The sequence below is a fragment of the Giraffa tippelskirchi genome, chromosome 11, assembly GCF_054371585.1.
Source record: "Giraffa tippelskirchi isolate mGirTip1 chromosome 11, T2T-mGirTip1v1.2.pri, whole genome shotgun sequence".
NCBI lineage: Eukaryota > Metazoa > Chordata > Mammalia > Artiodactyla > Giraffidae > Giraffa > Giraffa tippelskirchi.
In genome coordinates, this window is record NC_137285.1 from 148,200,205 (window position 1) to 148,227,336 (window position 27,132).

The 27,132-nt window shown below is 54.6% G+C and overlaps 1 protein-coding gene across 6 annotated transcripts in view; it reads left to right on the top strand.

Annotated features, from left to right (window-relative positions):
* Positions 1-25,322, top strand: part of P2RX3 (purinergic receptor P2X 3) — a 35,317-nt gene extending 9,995 nt beyond the window's left edge. For 2 of the 6 annotated variants that reach the window (XM_081538941.1, XM_081538944.1), the window contains exons 6-12: positions 31-108; positions 888-1,029; positions 1,745-1,881; positions 22,679-22,772; positions 23,039-23,104; positions 23,699-23,776; positions 24,193-25,322. In XM_081538941.1, coding sequence (XP_081395067.1) covers positions 31-108; positions 888-1,029; positions 1,745-1,881; positions 22,679-22,772; positions 23,039-23,104; positions 23,699-23,776; positions 24,193-24,306 — 709 coding nt within the window. In that variant the 3' untranslated portion in view covers positions 24,307-25,322. Of the gene's footprint in view, positions 1-30; positions 109-887; positions 1,030-1,744; positions 1,882-2,449; positions 2,874-6,602; positions 6,850-7,522; positions 7,722-22,678; positions 22,773-23,038; positions 23,105-23,698; positions 23,781-24,192 lie in introns of those variants that run through there. The other 4 variants (XM_081538942.1, XM_081538940.1, XM_081538943.1 and 1 more) reach the window with 4 other exon arrangements.
* The last annotated feature ends 1,810 nt before the right edge of the window (positions 25,323-27,132 follow it).

Here is a 27,132-nt window from a genome sequence, read left to right on the forward strand (position 1 = left end):
CAAGCTCAGGCCTCCTGCTCTCACCCCCAGGCCTGTCATGATGGAAGCCGAGAACTTCACGATTTTCATCAAGAACAGCATCCGTTTCCCCCTCTTCAACTTCGAGAAGTGAGTCCTCAGTCCTGTTCAGTTCAGTTGCTCAGTCGTGTCTGACTCTTTGCGACCCCATGGACCACAGCACGCCAGGCCTCCCTGTCCATCACCAACTCGCACAGTTTACTCAAACTCATGTCCATTGAGTCGGTGATGCCATCCCACCGTATCGTCCTCTGTCGTCCCCTTCTCCTCCTGCCCTCAATCTTTCCCAACATCAGGGTCTTTTCAGATGAGTCAGCTCTTCGCATCAGGTGGCCAAAGGATTGAGTCCTAGCTCCTTCCTGAAGCCAAGCATCATCACAGCCACCACCCCCGCCCCCAGAGGGGGACACCCCTTCTTCCCCGGCTCCTCAGGGGAAGACCTCCCCAGGGTGGACTCTGGGACCAGTTTCTCCGCCAGCCTCGTGCCCTGGGGCTGAGGACCCACACGAGGGCTTTGCTGGGCAGTGGGGCGTGGGGGCAGGGACAGTGGGCCCTGGGCTTGGAACAGGGGACGCCTCGGAAGAAGGCGGGGTCCTCTCCTCCCCACCTCAGGCCCACGTGTGGGTGGGATGTCCCTTTTCCCTTGGGGCAGCCCCTCTCCAGTGGTGCCCCGTTCAGCCCCTCTTGGGGAGGTGTCCACGTGCAGAGCACAACAGAGGAGCCAGGATAAGGCCGCCCCCCCTCACACAGGAGGGCTGCGATGCAGGCCTCTGGAAAGGCGCGGGGGAGGAGGCGAGGGAGGGGGCGGGGGCCTGCAGGCCCGGGATGCTGGAGGGAGACCCACCCGTCAGCCCCCCTCTGCTCCCCAGGGGCAACCTCCTCCCCAACCTGACGGCCGCAGACGTGAAGACATGCCGCTTCCACCCTGACAGAGCCCCCTTCTGCCCCATCCTGCGGGTGGGCGACGTGGTCAAGTTCGCGGGGCAGGATTTTGCCAAACTGGCCCAAACGGTGAGGACCCAGCCGCTCTTGCCTTGGGCCCCGGGGGGCCCTTTGGCCGGTGGAGGGGATCCTGGCGGGGAGCTGTGGTGTGGCCACGCCCTGGGTGGGGGCACCCAACACCTGTGCCCGCCCTGTGCCCTCACCTGCCCACAGTGCTCCTGCCTCCCTAGCTCCTGCCCACCCCCAGCCCCCCTTCCCTGCTCCAGTCTTCACGCTCCACGTGCAGGCAGAGGCCTCCGATCTCCCAGGAGCGCCCACACCACAGAAAGGTGGACTTGTGGTCACTTCCCTGCGTTGGAACTAAGGGACTAAAGATAACCAAAAAAAAACCAGGGATGTCCCTGGTGGTCCGGTGGTTCAGAGTCCCCCTTGCAATGCCGGAGACAGCAGGTCAATCCCTGCTCTGGGAACTCAGATCCCACCTGTTGTAGGGCAGCTAGGGCCACATGCCGCAACTACAGAGCAGGCCTCAACAAGACCCAGCGCCAGGGGGAGAAAAAAAATAATGAAAACAGGATTCAGAGAGGTTCAAGGGCTGTGACCCTCAGCTACAGGCTTTCTTTACTAAGCGGCACGTGACAAAGCTCTCCTCTTTCTCCCAACCTCTGCCCTCTACCTGGAGAGTGGCAGGAAATCTCCCATTTGTCACGACCCCCCCCACCCCCCCCCACTGGGACCCACCCCGCTCCATCGGAGGACTCAGTCCGCCCCCTTGTCCATCCAGGGTGGAGTCCTGGGCATTAAGATCGGCTGGGTGTGCGATCTGGACAAGGCCTGGGACCAGTGCATCCCCAGATACTCCTTCACCCGGCTGGACGGCGTTTCTGAGAAGAGCAGTGTCTCCCCGGGCTACAATTTCAGGTAACCCCCCCGGGACTTTGCAAAAACGAGGCGGGGACCCTGACACTTCAGGCTGCAGCGCACCCTAGGAAGAGAAGGTGCCACGTCCCCTCATCAGGTTTCAGCTCAAAATCAGGGAGGACTTTCCAGCCGTCGGCCGCTCGGAGACCCCGTGCCATCCTCTGAGCTCGCCATCATGGGCAGGGACCCTGCAGAGGGTTCACGCTCCCAGCTGGCAGTTAGGCCCCGAGACCACGCCCTCCTGAAACGTTCAGCTCCGTGATTCTGAACCCATTCTGAGCTCCTCCGGCTCTGAAGCTGTGGGTTGTCCCATTTGTCTCCTGCATCAGGATTTTCTGAGGTTTCTTGCTTCACCAAGCAAGGGTGATAGCTGGTGTCAGTCCAGCTCAGCTCAGTCACTCAGTCATGTCCGACTCTTTGCGACCCCATGAACTGCAGCACGCCAGGCCTCTCTGTCCATCACCAACTCCCGGAGTCTACCCAAACCCATGTCCATCGAGTCGGTAATGCCATCCAACCATCTCATCCTCTGTCGTCCCCTTCTCCTTCCGCCCCCAATCCTACCCAGCATTAGGGTCTTTTCCAATGAGTCAACTCTTCACATGAGGTGGCCAAAGTATTGGAGTTTCAGCTTCAACATCAGTCCTTCCAATGAACACCCAGGACTGATCTCTTTTAGGATGGATTGATTGGATCTCCTTGCAGTCCAAGGGACTCTCAAGAGTCTTCTCCAACACCACAGTTCAAAAGCATCAATTCTGCAGCGCTCAGCTTTCTTCACCGTCCAACTCTCACATCCATACATGACTACTGGAAAAACCATAGCCTTGACTAGACGGACTTTTGTTGGCAAAGTAATGTCTCTGCTTTTAAATATGCTATCTAGGTTGGCCATAACCTTCCTTCCAAGGAGTAAGCATCTTTTAATTTCATGGCTGCAATCACCATCAGCAGTGATTCTGGAGCCCCAAAAAATAAAGTCTGACACTGTTTCCACTGTTTCCCCATCTATTTCCCATGGAGTGATGGGGCCAGATGCCATGATCTTAGTTTTCTGAACGTTGAGCTTGAAGCCAACTTTTTCACTCTCCTCCTTCACCTTCATCAAGATGCTCTTAAGTTCTTCTTCGCTTTCTGCCATAAGGGTGGTGTCATCTACATATCTGAGGTTACTGATATTTCTCCCAGCAATCTTGATTCCAGCTTGTGTTTCTTCCAGCCCAGCGTTTCTCATGATGTACTCTGCATAGAAGTTAAATAAGCAGGGTGACAATATACAGCCTTGACGTACTCCTTTTCCTATTTGGAACCAGTCTGTTGTTCCATGTCCAGTTCTAACTGTTGCTTCCTGACCTGCACACAGGTTTCTCAAGAGGCAGGTCAGGTGGTCTGGTATTCCCATCTCTTTCAGAATTTTCCACAGTTTATTGTGATCCACACAGTCAAAGGCTTTGGCATAGTCAATAAAGCAGAAATAGATGTTTTTCTGGAACTCTCTTGCTTTTTCGATGATCCAGCGATTGGCAATTTGATCTCTGGTTCCTCTGCCTTTTCTAAAACCAGCTTGAACATCTGGAAGTTCACGGTTCACGTATTGCTGAACTCTGGCTTGGAGAATTTTGAGCATTACTTTACTAGCATGTGAGATGAGTGCAATTGTGCGGTAGTTTGAGCATTCTTTGGCATTGCCTTTCTTTGGGATTGGAACGAAAACTGACCTTTTCCAGTCCTGTGGCCACTGCTGAGTTTTCCAAATTTGCTGACATATCGAGTGCAGCACTTTCACAGCATCACCTTTGAGGATTTGAAATAGCTCAACTGGAATTCCATCACCTCCACTAGCTTTGTTCATAGTGATGCTTTCTAAGACCCACTTGACTTCACATTCCAGGATGTCTGGCTCTAGGTGAGTGATCACACCATCATGATTATCTGGGTTGTGAAGATCTTTTTTGTACAGTTCTTCTGTATATTCTTGCCACCTCTTCTTAATATCTTCTGCTTCTGTTAGGTCCATACCATTTCTGTCCTTTATTGAGCCTATCTTTGCATGAAATGTTCCTTTGGTATCTCTAATTTTCTTGAAGAGGTCTCTAGTCTTTCCCAATCTGTTGTTTTCCTCTATTTGTTTGCACTGATCGCTGAGGAAGGCTTTCTTATCTCTCCTTGCTATTCTTTGGAACTCTGCATTCAGATGGGAATATCTTTCCTTTTCTCCTTTGCTTTTCGCTTCTCTTCTCTTCCCAGCTATCTGTAAGGCCTCCTCAGACAGCCATTTTGCTTTTTTGCATTTCTTTTCCATGGGGATTGTCTTGATCCCTGTCTCCTGTACAATGTCACGAACCTCCGTCCATAGTTCATCAGGCACTCTGTCTATCAGGTCTAGTCCCTTAAATCTATTTGTCACTTCCACTGTATACTCATAAGGGATTTGATCTAGGTCATACCTGAATGGACTAGTGGTTTTCCCTACTTTCTTCAATTTAAGTCTGAATTTGGCAATAAGCAGTTCATGTTCTGAGCCACAGTCTGCTCCTGGTCTTGTTTTTGCTGACTGTATAGAGCTTCTCCATCTTTGGCTGCAAAGAATATAATCAATCTGATTTCGGTGTTGACCATCTGGTGATGTCCATGTGTAGAGTCTTCTCTTGTGTTGTTGGAATAGGGTGTTTGCTATTACCAGTGCGTTCTCGTGGCAAAACTCTATTAGCCTTTGCCCTGCTTCATTCTGTACTCCAAGGCCAAACTTGCCTGTTACGCCAGGTGTTTCTTGACTTCCTACTTTTGCATTCCAGTTGCCTATAATGAAAAGGACATCTTTTTTGGGTGTTAGTTCTAGAAGGTCTTGTAGGTCTTCATAGAACCATTCAACTTCAGCTTCTTCGGCATTACTGGTCGGGGCATAAACTTGGATTACCGTGATACTGAATGGTTTACCTTGGAAACGAACAGAGATCATTCTGTCGTTTTTGAGATTGCATCCAAGTACTGCATTTCGGATTCTTTTGTTGACCATGATGGCTACTCCATTTCTTCTAAGGGATTCTTGCCCACAGTAGTAGATATAATGGTCACCTGAGTTAAATTCACCCATTCCAGTCCATCTTAGTTCGCTGATTCCTAGAATGTCGACGTTCACTCTTGCCATCTCCTGTTTGACCACTTCCAATTTGCCTAGATTCATGGACCTAACATTCCAGGTTCCTATGCAATATTGCTCTTTACAGCATCAGACTTTGCGTCTATCACCAGTCACATCCACAGTTGGGTATCGTTTTTGCTTTGGCTCCATCCCATCATTCTTTCTGGAGTTATTTCTCCACTGATCTCCATTAGCATATTGGGCACCTACTGACCTGGGGAGTTCATCTTTCAGTGTCCTATCCTTTTGCCTTTTCATACTGTTCATGGGGTTCTCAAGGCAAGAATACTGAAGTGGTTTGCCATGCCCTTCTCCAGTGGACCTCAGTCTGTCAGACCTCTCCACCATGACCCATCCATCTTGGGTGGCCCCACATGGCATGGCTTAGTTTCATTGAGATAGACAAGGCTGTGGTCCACGTGATCAGATTAGCTAGTTTTCTGTAATTTTAGTTTCAGTGTGTCTGCCCTCTGATGCCCTCTCGCAACACTTACCGTCTTACTTGGGTTTCTCTTACCTTGGGCCTTGGGTAATTCCTCGCCGCTGCCGCCGCCAGCCCCAGCCCCCAGCCCGGCCTAGCCCCTGTATAGCTGGTATAGTTTTTCTCAAAAGGTGGAAATTTTGTATCTCTGTCCGTAACCAAGAGATTTCATCTGAGTGACAAGTAATGATTACAGTGTTACTGTTAGCTCTTCAGTGACTTTCCAAACAAGAACTCAGTCTTTAAATACCATCTCATTTACATTCCCAATGGCTTTGAGATGTAAGGGATCCCTCTCCCCATTTTGAAGAAAGGGAGAGAAAAGAACGTGGGGCGAGCTATTGGGAACCAGCTGAAAGCCTTTGAAAAGGCCTTGACCTTCCATCCCCCTTTCCTTATCTATGAACCTTATTATCTTGAGGAGCTGATCAGACAATGTGTGGAAAACTTCAGCTCTCTGGGGGGGTTTTCCCTTAATTTTTTAAGGTCCTAAAGTTTCTGGCAGGGTCCTGATTAAGAACACAGTGTTATATACTGTAAGCAGGCTAAAGTAGGTAAATAGGTAGGAATCAGGAATCAGGGGAAAAAATATGATTAAGAAGGTATTTCAATTATATATTCAAATTTCCTCTATTGTAATGGTATAATCCAACATAATGGCATCCATAAGCAAAAAAGTCATTTTTACTTTTTTTAATTTTTGTTTGTAGTTTAAAAAAATAATTATCCACTCCCTTATGGACAGAGGAGCCTGGCAGGCTACAGTCCATGGGACTGCAAAAAGTTGGACACGACTTAGAGACTAAACAACAACAAGCTTTACAATTAATAGTTTAAAATATGTGTGTATTCTCTGGAAAGAAGAATTTTTTAAAATTGAAAGTGACTTCATAATCAACTCTAAACTTAAAAAAAAAAAAAAAACCATAGGAAACAACACATAATTTAAAGTAGGTTAAAAATACTGTTTGGCTCCCTGGCAGAAATTGTCATATTTATTCAGTCAGTACATCACACTGAAATCAATACAAAGGATATTTGTATGGTGGCTTAAAATAGTAACATATTAATAAAAATTTTTGTGATCTAAAATGCAAGTCTTCATCTTCATAACTTCCCTCTGGCCACTGGGAATTCTTCCGCCCTCCAGCTGACTCATCTGGCAGGAGAGCTTATGAAGAACAGAGCTAGGACGAAGACCCGACTCTCAGTCTCATACAGCTTTACAAGAAAGTCTTTCATCAGAGAAGAACTGGTTTGGAGTTCTCATCTTCAGCTGGGTGTGGTGGGCTCACCCACACATACACTGCACCCCTACCCTCTGTCACCCTAGGCACAGCAGGACGTGAGTTAGACCTGGTCCTAAATAAGTGAAATGAAAGTCGCTCAGTCATGTCCGACTCTTTGTGACCCCATGGGCTATACAGTCCGTGGAATTCTCCAGGCCAGAATACTGGAGTGGGGAGCCTTTCCCCTCTCCAGGGGATCTTCCCAACCCTGGGGTCACACCCAGGTCTCCCGCATTGCAGGCAGATTCTTTACCAGCTGAGCCGGTAAAGAAGGGAAGACCGGTCTTAAATAAGCCTGGGTTAAATGTGGAGAGACAGGTCAGAGGGTCTTTAAGGACCCTGCGAGCATGATCCCTGGGGGCCCAAGGGAAGCTAAGATGTGGGGGTCCCAGATAGCTGACCCTCCCACCAAAAACCTCCGGGCTAGAGTGTTGTTTTTGTTAAGTCGCTGAGTCATGTTCAACTCTTTGCAACCCCATGGACTGCAGCAAGCCAGGCCTCCCTGTCCATCACCAACTCCTGGAGTTTAGCCAAACTCATGTCCATTGAGTCAGTGATGCCATCCAACTATCTCATCCTCTGTCGTCCCCTTCTCCTCCCATCTTCCATCTTTCCCAGCATCAGGGTCTTTTCCAGTGAGTCAGTTCTTTTCATCAGGTGGCCAAAGTATTGGAGTTTCAGCTTCATCATCAGTCCTTCCGAAGAATATTCATGACTGATTTCCTTTAGGATGGACTGGTTGGATCTCCTTGCAGTCCAAGGGACGCTCAAGAGTCTTCTCCAACACCACAGTTCAAAAGCATCAATTCTTCTGCGCTCAGCCTTCTTTATGGTCCAACTCTCACATCCGTACATGACTACTGGAAAAACCATAGCTTTGAAGATATGGACTGTTGTCAGCCAGTTGATGTCTCTGCCTTTTAACACAGTGTCTAGGTTTGTCATAGCTTTTCTTCCAAGGAGTAAGCGTCTTTTAATTTCATGATTGCAGTCACTGTCCATGGTGATCTTGGCTCCAGTGTGAAAAGGGAAAGGTGCTCTATTTGACCCTTATGGTTTAAGAGTTTCTAGAGAGCCCAAGGAGTCAGGGCACAGGGGGCATCTCCGTGACCTGGGCACTGCAGGGGGCTCTGCCCCTCAGAGCACCCCCCAAGCTCACTCCCCACCCCGGGGAGCCAGCCACTGCAGGCACCACACGAACACCCAATGCTAAGCGAAGATCGCCTGTCGGGGAGGCTCCTGTCCGCCGCCCCAAAACCTCAGAGAAGAGAACAAGGGTTACGGCCGGGCTCATTCAGCTCGGCCGCGGTGCGGATCCTGTACGCCTGCTCTGTAGAGTCTCACGCGGCTCCTTGCCAGTGTGTGACGTGTCCCATGTGCATTTGCTCAAAGTTCCTCACCCCCTGCCGGGGAGGAGCTTCCTTCCCCCCACTTCACAGATAAGAAAGCAGAGGCTTACAAGTGAAATACTTCTCTCCAGGTCACAGAGCCGGTAAGCGTGGGCGCCTGGATGCAAACCTGTTTTCTTGGCTGCTTTCCACCCCAACCAGGGAGGTTAGAGACATTCACCTTTAGCACAGTCAGTGTAACAGTTGATCCATGCATCCCCACTTTAAAGACAAAGAATCTGAGGTCCAGGGAAGCTGAAAAACTAGTTGCTGCTGCTGGAGGCACCATTCCTAGCCTAGCCTTTTGTCTCCCAAACAAATTCATCTGCTTTTTCCTCTCCAGCAGAGGCTAGACTTTGTTTTTTTCCCAACGTCCTGCTGTTGCCATTTGCTCTGGAGGGAATGGAATCATTCAGCCAAGATTCAGCCTTCTTTTAATCTGCAAACTCAGACATTCAGAGGCAGCTAGAGACTCGAGTTTCCATCACTAATTACTTCTGCAGCTCCTTTCCAAATGCCAGCCCCCACCCCAAGGATCTTGAGGATCTTTGCCTGCAGAAGTCAGAGACTTAGAGAATTTATAGCTGTCGAAGGCACCTCGACTAACGCGACCATTTAACAGATAAGGAAGTAGACCCTCCAAAGCGGGAGGTGATGAGGCCAAGGTCACAGGTGCATGTTAGAGGAGCCTTAGAGGTCATTTGCTCCCAGTTCCTATGGCAGTCTCTGCGATGCAGCCCCAGACGAGGTCTGTCCATCACTGACGGCTCCAGTTGTTGGGAAGGTGACCTCGTATTGAGCTGAAACGCGTCTCTTTTCCACTCCCGTGCAAAGCACCTGGTGCCGTCCATCTAAATGAATCTTTCCTTGTGTGACCTCCGGAGGGTTCCCATCTGTCCCTCCCTGAAATTGAGTGGAAAGATTTTATTTTTACTCCCAGGCCTCTTCTGTGTGGTGTAAGGTTCCAAAGGCCATTTTAACTTAGTGTTTTTATGAGGCTTCTTTCCAAGTACCTTGAGAACGTGCAGTTGGTGATTCGTCCACATCAATCCCAGACAAAGAGCAGCATTTCTAAAAATAGGAACTGGCACGACTTCCCTGGAGGTCCAGAGGTTAAGACTCCATGCTGCCAATGCAGCAGACTTGGGTTTGATCCCCGACTGGGGAACTAAGAGCCCACAGACCATGCAGCGTGGCCAAAAGATTTTTTTTTAATTATTAATAAAAAAATGTAAGAAATAAGAACTGGCAAGAGTCACCCATTCCAGGGTGCGCAAGGTGACAGCCACCCCCGCAGAAAGGCTTCTGTGTGTTGGGTGCCCCCACAGCTCAGCAGGGCAGGATTTTAACCAGAGAACTGCACCCCCAACGGGCTGGGGCAGGCAGTGTTGTGGGGGCACCGAGTATCCTTCTGCCCGTGAACAGGTGTGTGCGTGCGTTTGTGGGTGAGTGCATGTGAGTGAGCGTGTGCGTCTGTTGTGTGAGTCGGTGAGGCTGAGAGTGTGTCAGGGAACACGTGTGAGTCTGTGTGAGTGGCTAGGCAGACAGTACAAAGATGAATTGAAAACACTGCATCAGTCAGGGTCCCAGCAGGAGACAGATGGCACACGCCAACTGGGTAACTGGAGGAGAGTTGAACAAAGGGACTGTTTCAAAGCAGAGAGGAAAGCCTCAAAGGACAGTGCAGCGCCCACAAAGGGGGCAGTAACAGGACGTTACTGCTCTGTCTGTTACTGTCCAGGTCTGAAGGGACGAGGGCAGGAAGCAGTTCCCGGCCCCAGGACACAGAGCAGCAAGCAAGAGAAGCAAAGGCCGGGGCAGCCCAGGGCGGGGCCGGGCAGGGAGGAGCACAGTAGGGAGGAGCAGGTTGGGTAGGGAGGAGCAGGGTCAGGCAGGGAGGAGCGGGGTAGGGCAGGGAGGAAAAGGGAGGAGCAGGGTTGGGTAGGGAGGAGCGGGGGTCAGGCAGGGAGGGGTAGGTTGGGTAGGGAGGAGCTAGGTCAGAAGAGACACCCAGCACAAGCCTGACAGCTTTCCTCTATGAGGTCACAGTCCTGCCCTACCTCTGGAGGCCTCTGAGCCTTCCACACCCCTATGAAAGCCTTGATTGCCCAAGAAAAATGCACATATTTACACGTGTGAGCAATTTGTCAGGCGATTTCTTTTTGTACAGGATCCTCGATTTCTACGAATTAGGTGAAATCCACTCTCTGAATAGTAAATCCAAGCCAGAGTAATGACAGGGAAGCACCCTTCCCTCCCCCAGTCCTTCTCCTTTTACTAGAAGTTAACCCCTTGGGCAGTTTGGCCATCTTTTTTTCTCTTTTCCTCTGCATTTGTATTCATGCAGCATAGAATTCCAGGGCTTTGAAGACCTTTAAAAGCTTATCCCTGGACCTCAGATTGGGAGCCCCTAGAGTTAATTTGGAAGAGCCCTCAGACTTCTTTCTGATAGGATTTACAGCTCATCATCCTCCCCTCACCCTCAAGGAAGGCTCAGGAAGATTTCGAGGCTTGCCCAAGGTTACAAGGCCCAGTGAAGAGGAACGTGAGTCCTCAAACCCAGGGACCTGATCTGTGGCCACTAAGCAGCTGTCAGGGATATAGTCCCCCACCCCCACCCTGATTGCTGGAATGACAGAATCAGAATCATGCATTTAGCATCATCGGATTTCTTGTTCCTCCCCTGAGAGCTCCCAAGACAGCTTTGCTATACTAAAAGGCAACGCAGTTTTGGATTTCCTCTCTCAGAGTCTGGGAGAACAGAAAACACTCTCTCAGCTGCGAGATGTTCTCGTGCCGTAGGTGTCTCTAGCGATCCTTTGGTGTTGGAAACGTCCCCACCGCAGCTTTCATGAAAGTCTGAAATCTGGCGCGTGTTTCACTTCCATGTTGCAACGTGCAAAGCAGCACGCTCTCAGGCCGATTGACAGAGACAGAATCGAACTGCACCCTTGGCTTTGATCGCTCTTTCTGCAATCTGGATTTTTTCTCCTTCCAAAAGCCGTAGAAAGTGTGATAAAATCACTCATTTCCATCATTTCTGCAGAAACACGTGCAGGTCCTGTTGGCTCGGGTGTACGGGTTGGAATTCTCCTCCGACTTCGTCTCCGCTTCATTTAGCTTAGGTGAGAGGTGAGGTGGTTAGAGCGATCCTGAATTCATCCAGCCCTTTGTCACTCCCGTGTCTGTCCACCCGCACAACAGCCAGCAGGATGGGCAGAGGATACTGGCCGACACCCCTGGGCACTTACTCATGAGCCTGGGACTCGGCAAGTGCTCTTTGTGCATTACCCCATCGACTCCGAAGAGGGAGGATTTTATAACTGGAAACCTGAGGCTCAGAGGTTGTGTCTATCTGCCCCCAGACTACACAGCAAATAGTGCTGGAGCTGGAATCTGAACCCTGGCAGGCTGACCCCCGAGCTCGTGCTCACAGCCACAAGTATGCTGGCAGGACTGGAATGGTCACCCCCATTTTACAGATGAGGAAACTGAGGCCAAAAAAAAAAACAGAGATCACTCCCAGATCAGACAGCTAGTAACTTGGCTCTCTGGTATGTCTTCCAGCTGTGTGTCCATTGACCTTTCCCTGCCTTGTTAAAAATAAGTTGATAGTAATATTTTTTAAAAAGATCCAACACACCATATTTAAATGTCTGCCTTTGCGGTCGATTAGATTCCTAGAACGTGAGTAAATCAATGTAACCCGGGACCCTTCTTGCAGGAGAGGAGTCCCTGCCTGCTGGATGTTGCCTCAGCCCCATGCAAGAAGTCTGCCAGGAGATAATTTCCTGTCAGTATAAAAAATCAACTGTAAAAGTATATTTCGGCTGGCAAAATTACTTCCCACCAGGCAGAAGCTTTGCTGAGAACGCCACCTCCCTCACTCAGACACCCAAATTCCAGGCCCAGGTTTTCCCTCACAGGTTCAACCCAGATCCCGCACGTTCGTTGCTGTTTTTCCTGCTGTTGTAACAGTTATGTGTCCCTGCTTTGGGAAGTAGTTTCCACCACTCCTTGGGAGATGGATCATTTCTAAACAGATGTCTGAGAGCTTCCAAGGGATTTGTACGTGGTGATAAAAAACCCTTCTCCATTCAGTTTAGTGACTGCTGGGACTGCAAATATCACTCAGCGTGGGAAAGCGCCAACTCAGGGTTGAAGTGAAGGGAAGTGAATGCAAGTCACTCAGTCGTGTCTGACTCTTTGTGACCCCATGGACTATACAGTCCATGGAATTCTCCAGGCCAGAATACTGGAGTGGGGAGCCTTTCCCTTCTTCAGGGGATCTTCCCAACCCAGGGATCAAACCCGGGTCTCCCGCACTGCAGGCGGATGCTTTACCAGCTGAGCCCCTGGGGAAGCCACTCAGGGCTGGAGCTGTCCAAAGGTGAGCTGGGCAGAGCCCACCCATAGGGCCTCCCCCTCACTGGAGGTGTTCAGGCAGCGGCAGGAGACCTGTCCAGGCTAAAGTGGGGAGGGCTTTGAGGCTTTCTTTTAACCTCCAGTTATAGCATGTGCTGGGCTTTGTGGCTGACCCGGAGAGAGCAGGACCAGTTCCTACGAGCAAGGTATTTTTTTTTAACTTTTTAAAAACTTTATATATTTTTAATTGAAGGATAATTACTTTACAGTATTGGGTTGGTTTCTGCCAAACATCAGCATGAATCAGCCATAGGTATACATACCTCCCTCTTGAACCCCCCTCCCGCCTCCCTCCTCATCCAGCCCTCTGGGGTGTCACAGAGCCCCAGGTTGAGATAACTTTGTCTGTTTATTACTCTTGCCCGCACTGGTTCTTTGCTGCGGTGAGTGGGCTTCTTGCTGCGGTGGTCTCACGGGCTCCAGGCCAGGTGGGCTCAGTGGTTGGGGAGCACCGGCTTACTGCCCTGTGGCTCGTGTGATCCTCCCAGACCAGGGATCAAATCCACGTCCCCTGTGTGGGCAGGACGACTCCCAACCATGGGACCCGCGGGGAAGACCCAACCAAGGAATCTTTAATCTAGTAGAGATGATAAACCTGCACTCAAATAACGAGAATGTTTACACACACACACACACACACACACACACACACAAAATCTGGTACTGGGGCGAGCCAAGAATAACAAAGACGAGCTAGAGGGGAAGCAGAAGGAAGGTCCAGGCGGTGGTTCGGGCCTTGCTGCAAAAACTCAGTGTGATCTCTTGGCAAGCCGTCATTCCCTCTGTGAGCCTCAGTTTCCCCCTCTGTAAAATGGGCTGGCTACAGGTGAGCATCTCTAAGCCTGATTCAGTGTGTGTGGGCGTCTGGGGAAGGGCTTTGGAGACTCAGGCTGCTGAAGCATGCACTCTTTATTTATAGACTTGTGATGTGTACCCCGCACCCCCAGAATGAAGCTTCCACACTGCCCTGCAGCAGCACCTCTGACAAGTGATTTATTATGGTAATTGACGCTTGAAACTTACTCATTCTTTGTTGCTGCCGGAGGCAGGAGGAAGCACGTGTGTGTGCACACGCGCACGCACAAACACACACACACTCTCAAGCTTCTCAGTACTGTCAGGCCTCAGAAGTGTCTGATTCAGTCCTGTGCTGAGGGCATCCTATCTGGCCACAGAACACGTGTCTCAGCGAGGGGCCTGGTGGGAAAGCAGACTCAGCTGGGGTTTGTGAAGAAGCTCACGCAGTGCTCCCACCCCTGGCCCCCCAGTCAGGGCAGAGGATGGAGCCAGGGTTCCCACCAGGGGCCACAGCCGCAGGCAACCCAGCTCCAGGCAGGACCCCAGCGAAGCTGGGCAGCAGCGGGTGGAACCAATGCCCCACCTTCTCCTTCCCTCCCGCCGACCCCCAGCCGGTGCCTCCCACCCACCAGCCCCCCACTGGATACCAGGGAGGAATCAAGGGCAGGAAGGCAGCCTGTGGGGTTGGAGACCGGAGACCGGGTGCTGGGGGGCTTCCCTGGAGGTCCAGTGACTAAGACTCTGAGCTCCCAGTGCAGCGGGCGTGGGTTCAATCCCCGGTCAGGGAACTAATATCCCTCCTGCCTCACAGTGCAGTCATAACAGCAGAGAGAGAGGCTGGGTGTTGGGACAGGCGGCCCTTCAAACAGCTGGGCTCTGGGGGCCCCCTGTACCGCGAGGGCCAGACCTGCCGGTCGGTGCCCCCTCCCAGGCGTCCCCCTGCTTCCCAGCTCAGTACGGGCAGGTGTCGGGATCTCTTCTCTCCCCAGTAGTCCTGGCAGCATCGCCTCAGAGCCGCACTGTGCTTTCCTCCATGGCTGCGGTGTTTTTGCAGGCACCAGCTGAACGAGCTGCCAGCCTGCTCCGAGGCTGCAGCCAACGCTCCTTTCAAAGCATCTTCTTGCAGGGAAGCGGCAGGGGGTGGGCAGGGAGCTGTAGATTCCAGAGGCACCGTGCGGATCCCAGCTGTGCCCCGTTGCTATATTTCCATGGTGCATCTGGGGAAACTGAGGCCGAAGTCCTGAGCCCCAGGTTTTGTAGCTCATCCAAGTGGCAAAGCCAGAGTCCCAGCCCAGGACGGTCTCATTTCAGGGCCCCTAAGCCACCAGCTGCTCTGTGGAGCTGCTGTTGTGAGAGGCCACGATGAAATGATGGGTGTGGAAGCCTCCGGCCTAGCTCTTAGTGGGAGAAAGCGCTGCACGTATATTATTTCCCTGCACTGTTCCCACCAACAGCATCTACTTCCCCACCCGGCCAGCTGTCAGATCTAAATGTTTCTGCTGGGGAGAGAGACAGCTTTTGTTCCTGCCTTGTCCTAGCTCCACCTGACGAATGGGGAGAAACGCAGATGCCCTAGTTGGTAGGAGGAAACTCAGAGGCCAACCTTGCAAAGCTCCACTGTGAAATGTCAAGAATGGCAGAAATCCATTTAGCCCTCCAGCAAGCATTTACCCGACTCCTTGCTGAACTGGGCAGGCCCTTGGGCAAAGAGAGACGGGGAGATCCGGCTTGTAGTTAATAGTCCCTAGTTATTTTTTTAGCAACTCTTTCTGTGTTTATGTGGCCGCGGTGGATCTTCGTTGCGGCCCGTGGGCTCTCTAGTTGTGACGAACGGGCCCAGTAGCTGCAGTGCGGGCTTAGTTGCTCTGACCAGGGATCAGACTCGCATCCCCTGCATTGCAAAGCGGATTCTTAGCCACTGGACCGCCAGGGAAGTCCTGATAGTCCTGATTATTAGCTACAGTCTGGGGTGGCAGGTTCTGTAGAGGCCTGGATCCCAGCAGAGACGGGAAAGGTAGCCCGAAGGGCTGTTACAGCTTCAGTGCTGCACTCGTAAGCCAGCGTGCGTGTGTGCGTGCTAAGTCGCTTCCGTCGTGTTGGACTCTTTGCAACCGCATGGACTGTAGCTCACCAGGCTCCTCTGTCCGTGGGATTCTCCAGGCAAGGATACTGGAGTGGGTTGCCATGCCCTCCTCCAGGGGATCGTCCCAACTCAGGGATCGAACTTGCATCTCCTGCATTGGGAGGCAGGTTCTTTACCACTAGTGCCACCTGGGAAGCCAGGGAAGCCAGCACGCTGGAAAAAAAAACAAAATAGAGCAGTGATTTGTAGTGCTTGCCGATTTCCATGGTGTAAATTCTCCACCGTGGTCAATTTCAAGCCAAAGCATGTAGTCCCTGACCTTGGCAGTGGGAAGAGAGACACAGGCAGGCTCTGGCAGCTGGGGCAAGGTGGACCAGCTGCTTCCGCTGGGCTCTGTGCTCCACCCACCAGGTCTCTGAGCTTTGCAGGAGGCAGCATCCTTGCCCTCAAGGGGGCCTGCAGGTCCCTCAGCCAGGAAAGCTGCCCTAGCTCTGGCCATTCTTACTTCTCAGCTCCCCATGCTTCAAGTCTCAGCGTTCATGTCACTTTCACACAAAGCCTTCCTTGACCCGCCAGCCTCCACCCCATGTGCTCTTGCGTCCAGTTTTACCTGTGTGGGTCTGCATGGTTCATTCCTATTTCTCTTCCTCACCTGAGAGCGCAGCTTGCCAATGCGTCAGCGATGCCTAGCACCATGCCTGGCATGGAGCAGGGTGCTCTGAAGAGCTGTTGTGAGTAGAAGTGAGAGGTCATGGAGTGGGGCCCTGAGGGATAAATAGGAGTTTGTGCGGTGGGAAAAGGGAGGAAAAGGGGCATCAGGGGCAGAGGCACAGAAGTCAGTGTCTACGAAGCATGTTCGGGGAGTCCAGAAAGCAGGCAGCGTGGTATGCAGGCTGTGAGGGACCTCTGTGGGTGAGGCTGGGACCGCAGACCCGAGGCTTGGCATTCCAGGCCGAGGAGTTGAATGCAGATACCGTCCTCGCAGACCCCATTTCCTAGCCAAGAAGAACAGAGCCAGAGAGGCAGGAATCAGAGGATTTGGGAAAAATCAGGGCTCAGCCATGGCGTAGGGCTTCCTGGGTAGTGCTAGTGGTAAAGAATCCACCTGCCAAGGCAGGAGACATGAGAGACGCAGGTTCGATCCCTGGGTCAGGAAGATTCCCCTGGAGGCGGGCATGACAACCCACTGCAGTATTCTTGCCTGGAGAATCCCATGGACAGAAGAGCCTGGCCGGGCTACAGTCCATGGGGTCGCAGAGAGTCAGACACGACTGAAGTGACTTGGCCAGGACCCAGATACAGGGTAGCTCAGCCCTTCCGTTTATTTTTCCGTTTATTTATTTATCTGCTGGCCGCATCACACGGCTTGTGGGGTCTTAGTTCCCAACCAAGGATCAAAGCCCAGGCCCGTGGCAATGAGAGCACCGAGTGTGAACCACTGGACCACCAGGGAATCGCACGCTCTTCTGTCTCGATGCGGCAGCCGGGGCCCTGCTTTGGACGCTTCACAGCTCTCCTGTGCTCTTTGCAAATGTTTATTTTATTTGTCACTTACTCATTCGGCCGCTGTGGGTCTGAGCTCTGGCGCGTGGGACCTTTAGGTGCGGCAGGTGAGCTCTTGGTTTCAGCATGCGAGACCTAGTTCCCCCTGATCAGGGATTGAATCCGGGGCCACCGCATTGGGGACATGAAATCTTAGCCACTGGAGCGCCAGGGAAGTCCCCTAGATTCCACTGTTTCACTCTGCCCTGTTCTCAGGATGAGGAAGGAAAGGGACATGTCTTGAGCACTTACGATGTATATCTGGGCGCCCTCCCATCAGCCTCCTTCCGGCAGCTCCTTTTACTCTCACTTATGGACCAAAGCGAAAAGCTCAGAGAGGCTGAGTGACTTGCTCAGGGTCAAAAGGCTGGTTAACGACAGCCATGGAGCCTCACGTCAATCTCCTAGACTTCCTAAGAAGATTTGCTCCTCGCAATGTGGTGTCCTTGGAATTTGCCCTCTCTCTAATCTTGAATGACTCCCCAGGTTTAGCTCATTCTTTGTTCTTCCACAAATACTTCTTCCCTCTGAGCCTCAGTTTGCTGAGCTGTGACATGATGGTGGTGGTTTATTCGCTAAGTCATGACCAACTCTTGCGACCCCGTGGACTGCAGCCTGCCAGGCTCCTCTGTCCATGGGATCCTCCAGGCAAGAATACTGGAGTGGGTTGTCATTGCCTTCTCCAGGGGATCTTCCCAACCCAGGAATCGAACCCGGGTCTCTTGCACTGCAGGCAGATTCTTTCCTGACTGAGCTATGAGGGAGGAGTTTGTAGTAGTCAGGGTAAGTATTGCTAACTGCTGCAACAAATAGCCCCTGCAGCTCAGGAGCTCCGCAGAGGCTTACGTCTTGCTCGAGGGACCACGCCCTGTGGGTCAGGGTGGGAGGAGAGCTGTGTGCAGTCATCTGGGGGTCCTGCCACCCTGGGGTCAGCCTCCTCTAGGGCCTGAGTTCTCCCCTGGCCCCTGAGCACCCGGCTGCGAGGGTGGGAAGGATGAGGAAGATCTCACACACCCCAGCCCAGCGGTAACAGCCCTCACTTCCCTTCACTGTCTGTTGACAAGAACTGGTCCCAGGAGGCCCAGGTAAAGGCGAGGGGGCTGGTAAACCCAGCCCAGCCCGGTGTCAAGACAGAAGATAACCCCAAGCCTGGTATGCACAGAGCCTGTCTCTGCCGCAGGGTGGGGCCAGATTCTGTGATCCCCCCTCTACTGCAGCCACACCGGGTGCAGAAGTCAGGACGCCTGAGTCGCTGCCCCATCTGCAGCCGGGGCCTCCCCGCCACCCCCCGGCCGAAAGCCGTTCCTCCTCCCGCCCTCCCTGGAGGAGAACCAGTCCCTGCCAAGCTTCCTCCGAGGGCGTGTGGGCGATGAGATAATGATCTGAGCGTGCTTATTGCCTCTTGGAAGGCAGGTGCTGGAGGGGAACCAAGTCCGCTTTGGTTCTTCTCTCTGTTCCCTTCACATTCCTTCCCAAGATAAATTTAGCCAGCCCCGCTCCGAGCGGCAGTACCCAGCATACCGACTTTTTGTTCTCCACGTCCCTGTCAGAGAGTTTCCCATGGCTGCGGCCGTGAGCCAGGGACGGAGACCTCAAGACCGCGGGCCCGGTATTGGCCTTGCGCGTCTGTGCCCCACCGCCTCCCTGCCCGGTCCCCATTCCTCAGCTGCCGCATGGTTCAGACAAAGGCCCTGAATGCTCCAGTGACATGAGGCAGAACGCAGAACACAGAAGGGCTTTCAGATCCAGCTCAAGGGCTGCTGTATCCTTCCCAAAGAAAGAAAGGAAAGAACTAAAGAATGGTTCCATAATAATAATTATGGCCACTTAGTGCCCAGAGGCAGGATAGCTCTGGTTGAGAGCACAGATTTAGGAGTTGTAAGCGTGCATCAGTTCAGGCAAGCGACCTTACCAACCATCTCTCCATCTGCAAAATGGGCCAACGGTGCCTTTTTCTTGAGATCTCCTGAGAAGCTTAAGAGACGTGCATATTTTTCTGCTGCTCTGTAAATGTGGGTGTGGAGATGGAGATGGTTCGTATGTTGCCTTGGGCCAACCTGAAAAAGCCACAGCAAGGACTTTCTGGAGCCTTCTGCCCACACCAGACACTTCTGCAAACTTCCTGAACTCTCCTGCGAGGCCTCCTGGCAGAATTATGTTCTGGGGCCTCTTCATCTTTACAGAAATGATTCTTCCTTTCTGGTGTTTGTCCTATTCTCTTACAGCTGGTACGACTCAAGTTTGGTGCTTTTTGCCTTGCCCTGTGAAGCTCTTTGCCGCCTCCACCCAGACCATACTGACCATAATTTTCTTTTACATATTTCTTTATCTTACTGCACCAGGTCTTAGTGATGGCATGCAGGACATAGTTCCCTGCCCCAGGATCGAACCCCAGGCCCCCTGCACTGGGAGCGTGGACTCATAGTCTCTGGACCACCAGGGAGGTTCCGATACTTACCATACTTTTGAGGATGAGGTAGCTGCTGCCGTATTTCCTTGTCCTCCAAGTCTTTTTTTTTTTTTCCTTTTTGGCCACATTGCACGCTTTGCAGGATCTTAGTTCCCTGACCAGGGATTGAACCTGGGTCACAGCAGTGAAAGCACCAAGTCCTAACCTCTGGACAGCCAGGGAACTCCCCCACCGAGGCTTTGCCCTTGGGGTTAAGTTGGTGCCCTTCTTGCAGCCTCCTTCCCAGACCTGGGTTCGTTTGACCTCTGGGTCTCACTGTCAGGAGGACCCTTCTGTCTCCCCAGCCTCTCTCTCCAAGTGCAGAGTCCCCGCAGGAAACACATTCCCAGGTTAGCCGCCGCCCCCCCCCCGAGACTATTTTCTCACCAAACCCTTTCCAGCCTGTCTAAGGCCTCCGTCAGGGAACAGGTGCTTCCCTTGGGCACAGGCAGAAACCGAAGGTGGACCCCCTCCTCCCGCGCTCCCTCCTGACCCAGACAAAGCTGTCCAGGCCCGAGCTTCCTGCTTGTAAAGTGAGGGAGGGGAGGGCCGGAGTCCCGGGAAGGAACAGTCAGGGGTCTCAAAAGGGGCGACTGCACGAAGGCACTCTTCGCAGAGGTGGGCACGCTGCCCTGTGGGCTCTGGGCCTCAGGCAGGAAGCCAGCCCGGTTAGAGGCCCTGCAGAGGAGCCAGGAGACAAAAAACACCCTGCCTCGCCTTCCCTTTACCCTCTGGCCACCCACGGGCGCCTCCCACTGGCTGGACCAGCCGGACCCAGAGGGCAGGGGGCTTGGCGGAAGTGGTCTCTGCAGACCAGGCTCCCAGGCCCCCGCAGAGAAGGTCAGAGAGGACGTCCACCACATAGATCAGGAGCGCGCCCGCCTCGAAGGGTGGGCGCAGGACCCCTCTCACTAACTGACCTGCAGAGGAGGCCTCAGCACCCCCTGTGTTATAGACGCAGGAAGTAAAACCCCAGGGGCCGAGTCCCAGGAAAGACCCCACACCTCCAGCCTGTGGTGGTGGAGCCAGGATTTAAACCTGCTTCTGCCTGACCCCAGAGTTCCCAGAGCTGATGCGCGTGCTGGCTTCGTCACTCAGTCGTGTCTGACTCTTTGCGATCACACGGACTGTGGCCCGCCAGGCTCCTCTGTCCATGGCATTTCCCAGGCAAGAATACTGGAGCGGGATGCTAGATCTTCCCCCAGGGGAGCTCCCTGACCCAGGGACTGACCCAGGGCAGTTCTTGCTCCAGGGACTGAACTCGAGTCTCCCGCACTGGCAGGTGGATTCTTTTCCGATGAGCCACGTGAAGCCACCCAGCCAGCGGTGACAGTAGCCAACATTTACGATTTAAGGTGGCTCTTCCCTCCGACAAGTGACCTTCTCCCCCCGCTGTGATCCTTCATTATCTGTCCCGTCAGGCTCAGGGCTTCACTCTCCCCGCTGGACAGTTTCGAAGGCAAACATCCCTGGGAGGGGTGTCGTGTCCGTCGCCGGACACTTCCAGGCTGTGAGTTTCTCAGCTGTCCCCCGTTCTGGGAGAGGCCCGGGACGAGCCTGGGAGCCTCTGGGGAGTGGAAACGCTGAAAGGGAGGCGCCCGAGAGAAAGACCGGTGTGGCCGCCACACAGCTGCAGAGCTCCCGGTGTCCCTTCTCGGTGAGGACTCACCGAATCCTCATCCTCTTCCTGGGATGCTGACATGGGGAGCCTGCGTTACCGCTTTGGGGCAGTAGCCCAGAAACATTACGCTTCGCTAGGGTTAGTTTCCCAGGTGGCGCCAGTGGTAAAGAATGCACTTGTCAACACAGCAGCCAATGAGGGTTCGAGCCCTGGGTCAGGAAGATCCCCTGGAGGAGGGCATGGCACCCCACTCCAGTGTTCTTGCCTGGGAAATCCCATGGACGGAGGAGCCTGGTGGGCTGCAGTCCATGGGGTTGCAAAGAGTCAGACACAACTGGGCACGCACGCACACACGCACATGCAGAGTTAGTTTCACCCGTAATGGGCACAGCCACGCAGAGGGAGACATGCCGGCTTTAGCAGCCAGAAGACAAGTGCAACTCAAGTCTGACTGTGAGACGGCAGGGAGACCCCTTCACCACCACAGGCACCCCCAAATGGGGTAATACCCACCTCACTGTGTTCAGTGAGAACGAAACGTGATCACTCTGATCAGTCTTCCGCATGGTTCCCGGCACACGGCAGTCCTGGCCGAGAAAGCACAGAGAGCGAGTTCGTGAACGGGGGCAAATCCAGCACTAGGTCTCAGCCAGTTGAGTCACCCTGGACCAGTCATTTCACCCCTAGAGCCTTGTTTGAAAAGTAGGGCAGTCACACCCTTATCCCACTGGCTTGTGAGATGCGATGTCTAAAAGCATCTATTATTATTATTGTCTTGGCCACGCCTCCTGTCATGTGGGATCTTAGTTCCCTGCTGCTGCTGCTGCTAAGTCGCTTCAGTAGTGTCCGACCAGGGTTCAAACCTGCGTCCCCTGTATTGGAAGCACAAGGTCCCAACCAGTGGGCCGCCAGGAAAGTTCTTAAAAGCACTTTTTAAAGCCACTCTACAGAGCACTTTAGGAATCAGTGTATTCCTTCAGCAGTATTGGCACCAGGGAGCCTTTCCCGGGGCTTACTTTGTTCCAGACTCTTGTTCTCAGCCCCTGACACGTGTGATTTCATTCCGTTTTCGTGGCAGAGCTTTGGAGCAGGGCTTCTGTATCATGCTCACTCACAGATGAAGAAATCGAGTCTCAGACAAGTTAAGTGACTGGCCTAAGGTGTGCAGCTGGCAAGTGGCAGAAGCAGGCTTTGAATCCAAGCAGGCTGAGAAGCCCACGGCAAGGGGCACACCCGCCTGGGAGAGGACTCCCAGAATAAGAGAGCCGAGGAAGCCTGCTCGGGGCTCACACTTTCCTACTCCTCAGAATCCTTTAGAGGAATCCTTTAGAAGGCAGCCTCCCGGGACCTAGTCCTGAGATGCTGGAAATCTGCCTCCTTAACAAACCCCCCAAGGTGATGGCTGTGCGGGCGGGGCGGCCGGCTGACCACACGGGGAGGACCGTGGCGGGAGCCCCGCCCCACCATCAGGAAGGACTGGGCGGTGAACGAAGGCTGCAGGGCTCTAGGGGACCCTGAGGGTCCAAGCAGGAGAGACAGGTGCCCACAGCAGGCCCGCGCCTTCCCCTCTGGCCTCCAGGTTCGCCAAGTACTACAAGATGGACAACGGGAGTGAGTACCGCACCCTGCTGAAGGCTTTCGGCATCCGCTTCGACGTGCTGGTGTACGGCGACGTGAGTCCCGGGCCGGGGGGCGGGGCGAGGTCCAGGCCCTTTCTGGGCCCTCAAGAGGGTCCGTCGGGGGTTGGGTCCTGCGGCTGACCCGCCCAGAGACCCTCGCTGGTCACACTTTGGCAGCGGGGCGCGGGGGCGCCCACTGGTCCCCCGAGAAGCCTTCTGGCTCCACGGCCGCCGCCCTGGCTGGGAGCCCCTAGTTTAGCCTCAGACCTCACCTGTCCCTGCTGGGCACCTGCGCGCTCACCTTGGTCTTTGTGCACCAGGCTGGCAAGTTCAACATCATCCCCACCATCATCAGCTCCGTGGCAGCCTTTACCTCGGTGGGAGTGGTGAGTGCCGCCCCTCCAGGCTCTGTTGGGCATGGGGGGGGTGGGGGTAGGGGAGGGGGGGTGGGGGAGGGAGGGGGGTGGGGGTGGAGGAGGGAGAGGGGGGCCCCAGGCCAGCCTGGAGAAGGCGGGCGGTGGGAGACCCTCTTCTGACTGGAGCACAAGCCGGGCCTTGCCATCCCCTCCCCGCTGGGCCAGCATCTTCTGTCCTGGAGCCCATGTGGCCAGCGCCCGCCTGTTACCAAGTCCCTGCTCCCCATCACCGTGAAGGTGGAGGGGTTTGGGGTGGGGGGGAGACCCCAGGGTTCCCAGACCCGAGAGCAGGGGCCAGGGCCCTGCTCCCCGGGATCGGGCACCCCCACCACCTCCACAGTCCCTCGGCTTCTCCTGGCGCATTTCAAGGTGAGCCCATCCCCCGGAGCTGTGGAGGTGGGTCCCAGAGACAGAGCAAAGCCCTTGGGCGTTTTCCTAAAGGAAGGTCAGCCAGGCAGCTCTGGAGGGCGCGCCCCACCCCTGAGGGCAGGCCTGCCCCTGCCAGAGCCTCCCACCACCCTGCCCCCGCCCGCAGCGCTCAGGGCCGCCCTCTGTCCCCTCCAGGGCACTGTCCTCTGCGACATCATCCTGTTGAACTTCCTCAAGGGGGCCGACCAGTACAAGGCCAGGAAGTTCGAGGAGGTCAGTGGTGGGGGCGAGGGGGGATGTCCACGAGAGGCAGGGGAACGGGGCAGGGAGGGAGCCGGACCCCGGACTGCCCCGGGTCCATGAAGGGGCTTTCACTGGGCCTCAGCGCACGTCGGGTGTCGGACGGGGCGGACCTTGGCCAAGCGCCGGGCGTGGTCATCGCTGTCAGCATCCCCACCCACTTGTCGTCCTTCGGGGGTGAGCAGACCCTGCTGTGGCTTGGCTCGGGGCTCGCTTTGCCCTTGAGCTGCATGGGAAGAGTCTTGGGGTCACACTCACCTGCCCTTGCTCCCCTCAGACCCGGCCGTGAGCCCCGACAGCCGAGTCCGCCACACGGGAGTTGGGGGGGTGCCCACGGGAAGACCCCGCCCACGGTCGGAGCCCACTCACGCCAGCCCTTCTGCCTGCAGGTGAGTGAGACCACGCTGAGGGTCCCGGCCTCAGCGCACCCGGCGGACGCCAGCGACCAGACCACAGAGGAGAAGCAGTCCACGGACTCGGGAGCCTACTCTATCGGCCACTAGGGCCTCTCCCGCGGGCCACACGCTCAGCCTTGGGCTCCCAGCCTCCCGACAGGGGGGACCCTGTGGGGCGCGGGGGGATGGGAGGGGGAGGGGCTCTCATTTCCGCTCCTCACCCCAGGGAGCCACAGCGGAGGCCTGGGTCTGACCACCCGCCGCCCTGCAGACGGGTCCTGCTCCCAGGAAGACCCCCGTCTCACCTGCACCCCTTGCCTCCCCTGCTCTGCTTCCCAGGACCCCCAGGGCAGTGGTACCTGGCCGTCCCCCTTCCAAAGAGTAGAGACAAAGATAGGAATGACCAGGGGCCACAAGAGCCCACCAAGTGCCAGGCACCTTCACACATGGTAGCTCATTTACTCCTTAGAATAATCCTGCGAGGTAGATATTAGGTTCCCTCTTCTGAAGATAAATGGAGGCTCAGAAAGACTTTGCCCCAGGCCACACAGCCAGGAAGGGACAGAGCTGGGATTGGAACCCGGGTCTGACCTCCTCCACCCCCCCCCCACCAGGGGACACCAGGAGGCGTCCGCCCTTCCGCTTCAGCCTCCCCGACCTTGACCACGGTCCGTCTCAGCTTCCTAATGAGTATGGCCCTTGCAGTCCCCAGGAACTCAGGCAGGCCCGGTGTCAGACTGGGGTGCAGGGTCTCTTTCTCTGACTTGGATGAATCCCAGACTCAGAAGCAAACAGGAGACGTAACTGTTGGTGAATTTTTCCTTCCCTCACCTCAAGCCAGAGAAGGGAACCTTCTCGTTTCCTCTGGGACCCCCACAGGGTCGTAGACGTCCAGGCCCCTCACTCGGGAGCCCAGCTAGGGGCCCACCCCTCCACGCGGGGCGGGGTGGGCTTCCCCACCTGGTGCCCTGTTCCAGGAGGTCAGCGGGTCTCCTCTGTCACATGGACCAAAAGGTCGGGTGAGACCCAGCGCCCCGTGAGCAGCTGGTCAGCAAGACTGTCCCCATGGGGCCCTAACGAGGTGGTCGGCCTTCTGACGTCAGAAACTAAAGGGGCTTTAGGAACCGTCTTGTCTGATTCTCTTGTTTACAGATGAGCAAACCGAGGCCGTGGGAATGGCTCGTCCGTGGTCCTACAGTGCTCAGCGGGGGAGCCGGGGGCGGACGCAGGCAGCCCACCTGCCTCTCTGTGCCCAGTCGCCCCCTCCCCCTCTAGGTCCTTCCATGGTAGGGGCCCAGAAGGGTCACCAGGGGCAGGTCCAGCTAAGCGTCATGAAGCGTGTGTTGAGTCGCTCAGTCGTGTCCAACTCTTTGAGACCCCAAGGACTGTATGTAGCCCACCAGGATCCTCTGTCCATGGGACCCTCCAGGCAAGAATCCTTCAGTGGGTTGCCACGCCCTCCTCCAGGGCATCTTCCGGACCCAGGGATGGAACCACGGTCTCTTACATCTCCCTCTTTGGCGGGTGGGTTCTTTACCACTAGCGCCCCCTGGGAAGCCCTTATGAAGCCTGAGGCATAAGCTCTGTGTGCCATGTTTTGGAAAATACTAACAAAATTAGGCATGGGAAAGGGCTCGTACGGCTGAACGGCTCTGGAGTGGGAGTTTCACCAGTTTCACGGTAGATGCCGCAGAATGGTGGGCACCCAGGCCAGACCATGAGGTCTTAGCAGAGCTTGATTATACGAGGAGGGCTGGTCCCTCCAGAGAAGGTGCAGGGAAATGGGGGTTGGGGCAGCTGGGGGAGTCCTTTGGGAAGGCCCGACCCCCATGACCCCCACCCCATGGGGAAAAGGGGTATGACTTCCCCGCAGGGGGCCCGTCACCCCCTTTCCTGCTCTGCCTTCAGTCCAGCCTCCATCCCCAGGATGCTGGGGTGACACCTCCCCAGGGACCAACCAGGGGATGAGGCAGCACCCGGAGACCTGAACAGTAGAGATATCAGTGAAGGCAGAGCTGACCTCTCCAGCCAGGAGCCGCACCTGTGTTCCTGGTGAACCCAGCTCTCAGGAGGCTGGGCCGAGGCTGGGGTCACAGCGATGTTTGTTCTCTGATAAGGGGACTGAGGCAGCTCCGTCCTGGGGGGACCCTCTCCTCCAGCTCCTTCCTTCCCTCCAGACCACGACGGTCCTCCTACGGGTGCCTCAGCCCGTCCCGGGCCTGAACTCATGGATGTGTGACCCTGATGTTGTCTTCCCCACGGCCAAACTAGGTCACGGTTCCCTGTGCAAGACTCAGGGCTGCTCTCAGGAGCAGTCCGGGTGCTAACTCTGCCGCAGGATGTGTGCTCAGCACACCCGTCAGTGACCCCTCCCCCTAGCCCGGGTGAGCTTGCTACCCCATCCACGGCTGTGCTGGGCTCAGCTGTGTCCAACTCTCTGTGACCTCACAGCCTGCAGCCCACTAGGTTCCTCTGTCCACTGGAATGGGTGGCCATTTCCTTCTCCAGGGGATCTTCCCGACCCAGGGATCGAACCCCCGTCTCCTGCATCTCCTACATTGGCGGGCAGATTCTTTACCACTAGTGCCACCTGGGAAGCCCAAGCTTGCTGTGAACCAGTGAAGTTGCTCAGTCATGTCCAACTCTTTTCAACCCCATGCACTGTAGCATACCAGGCTCCTCCATCCATGGAATTTTCCAGGCAAGAGTACTGGAATGGGTTGCCATTTCCTTCTGCAGGGGATCCTCCTCACCCAGGGATTGAACCCAGGTCTCCCGCATTGCAGGCAGACGCTTTACCATCTGAGCCAACAGGGAAGAGCTTGCTGTGATTAATTTGTCATTAATCCTGATAGAAAAAGAAATTTGCAATACGTGGACATTTGAACCAGAACCCACACTCATTCCTAACAGTTCAGCAGCAAAGGTTACATT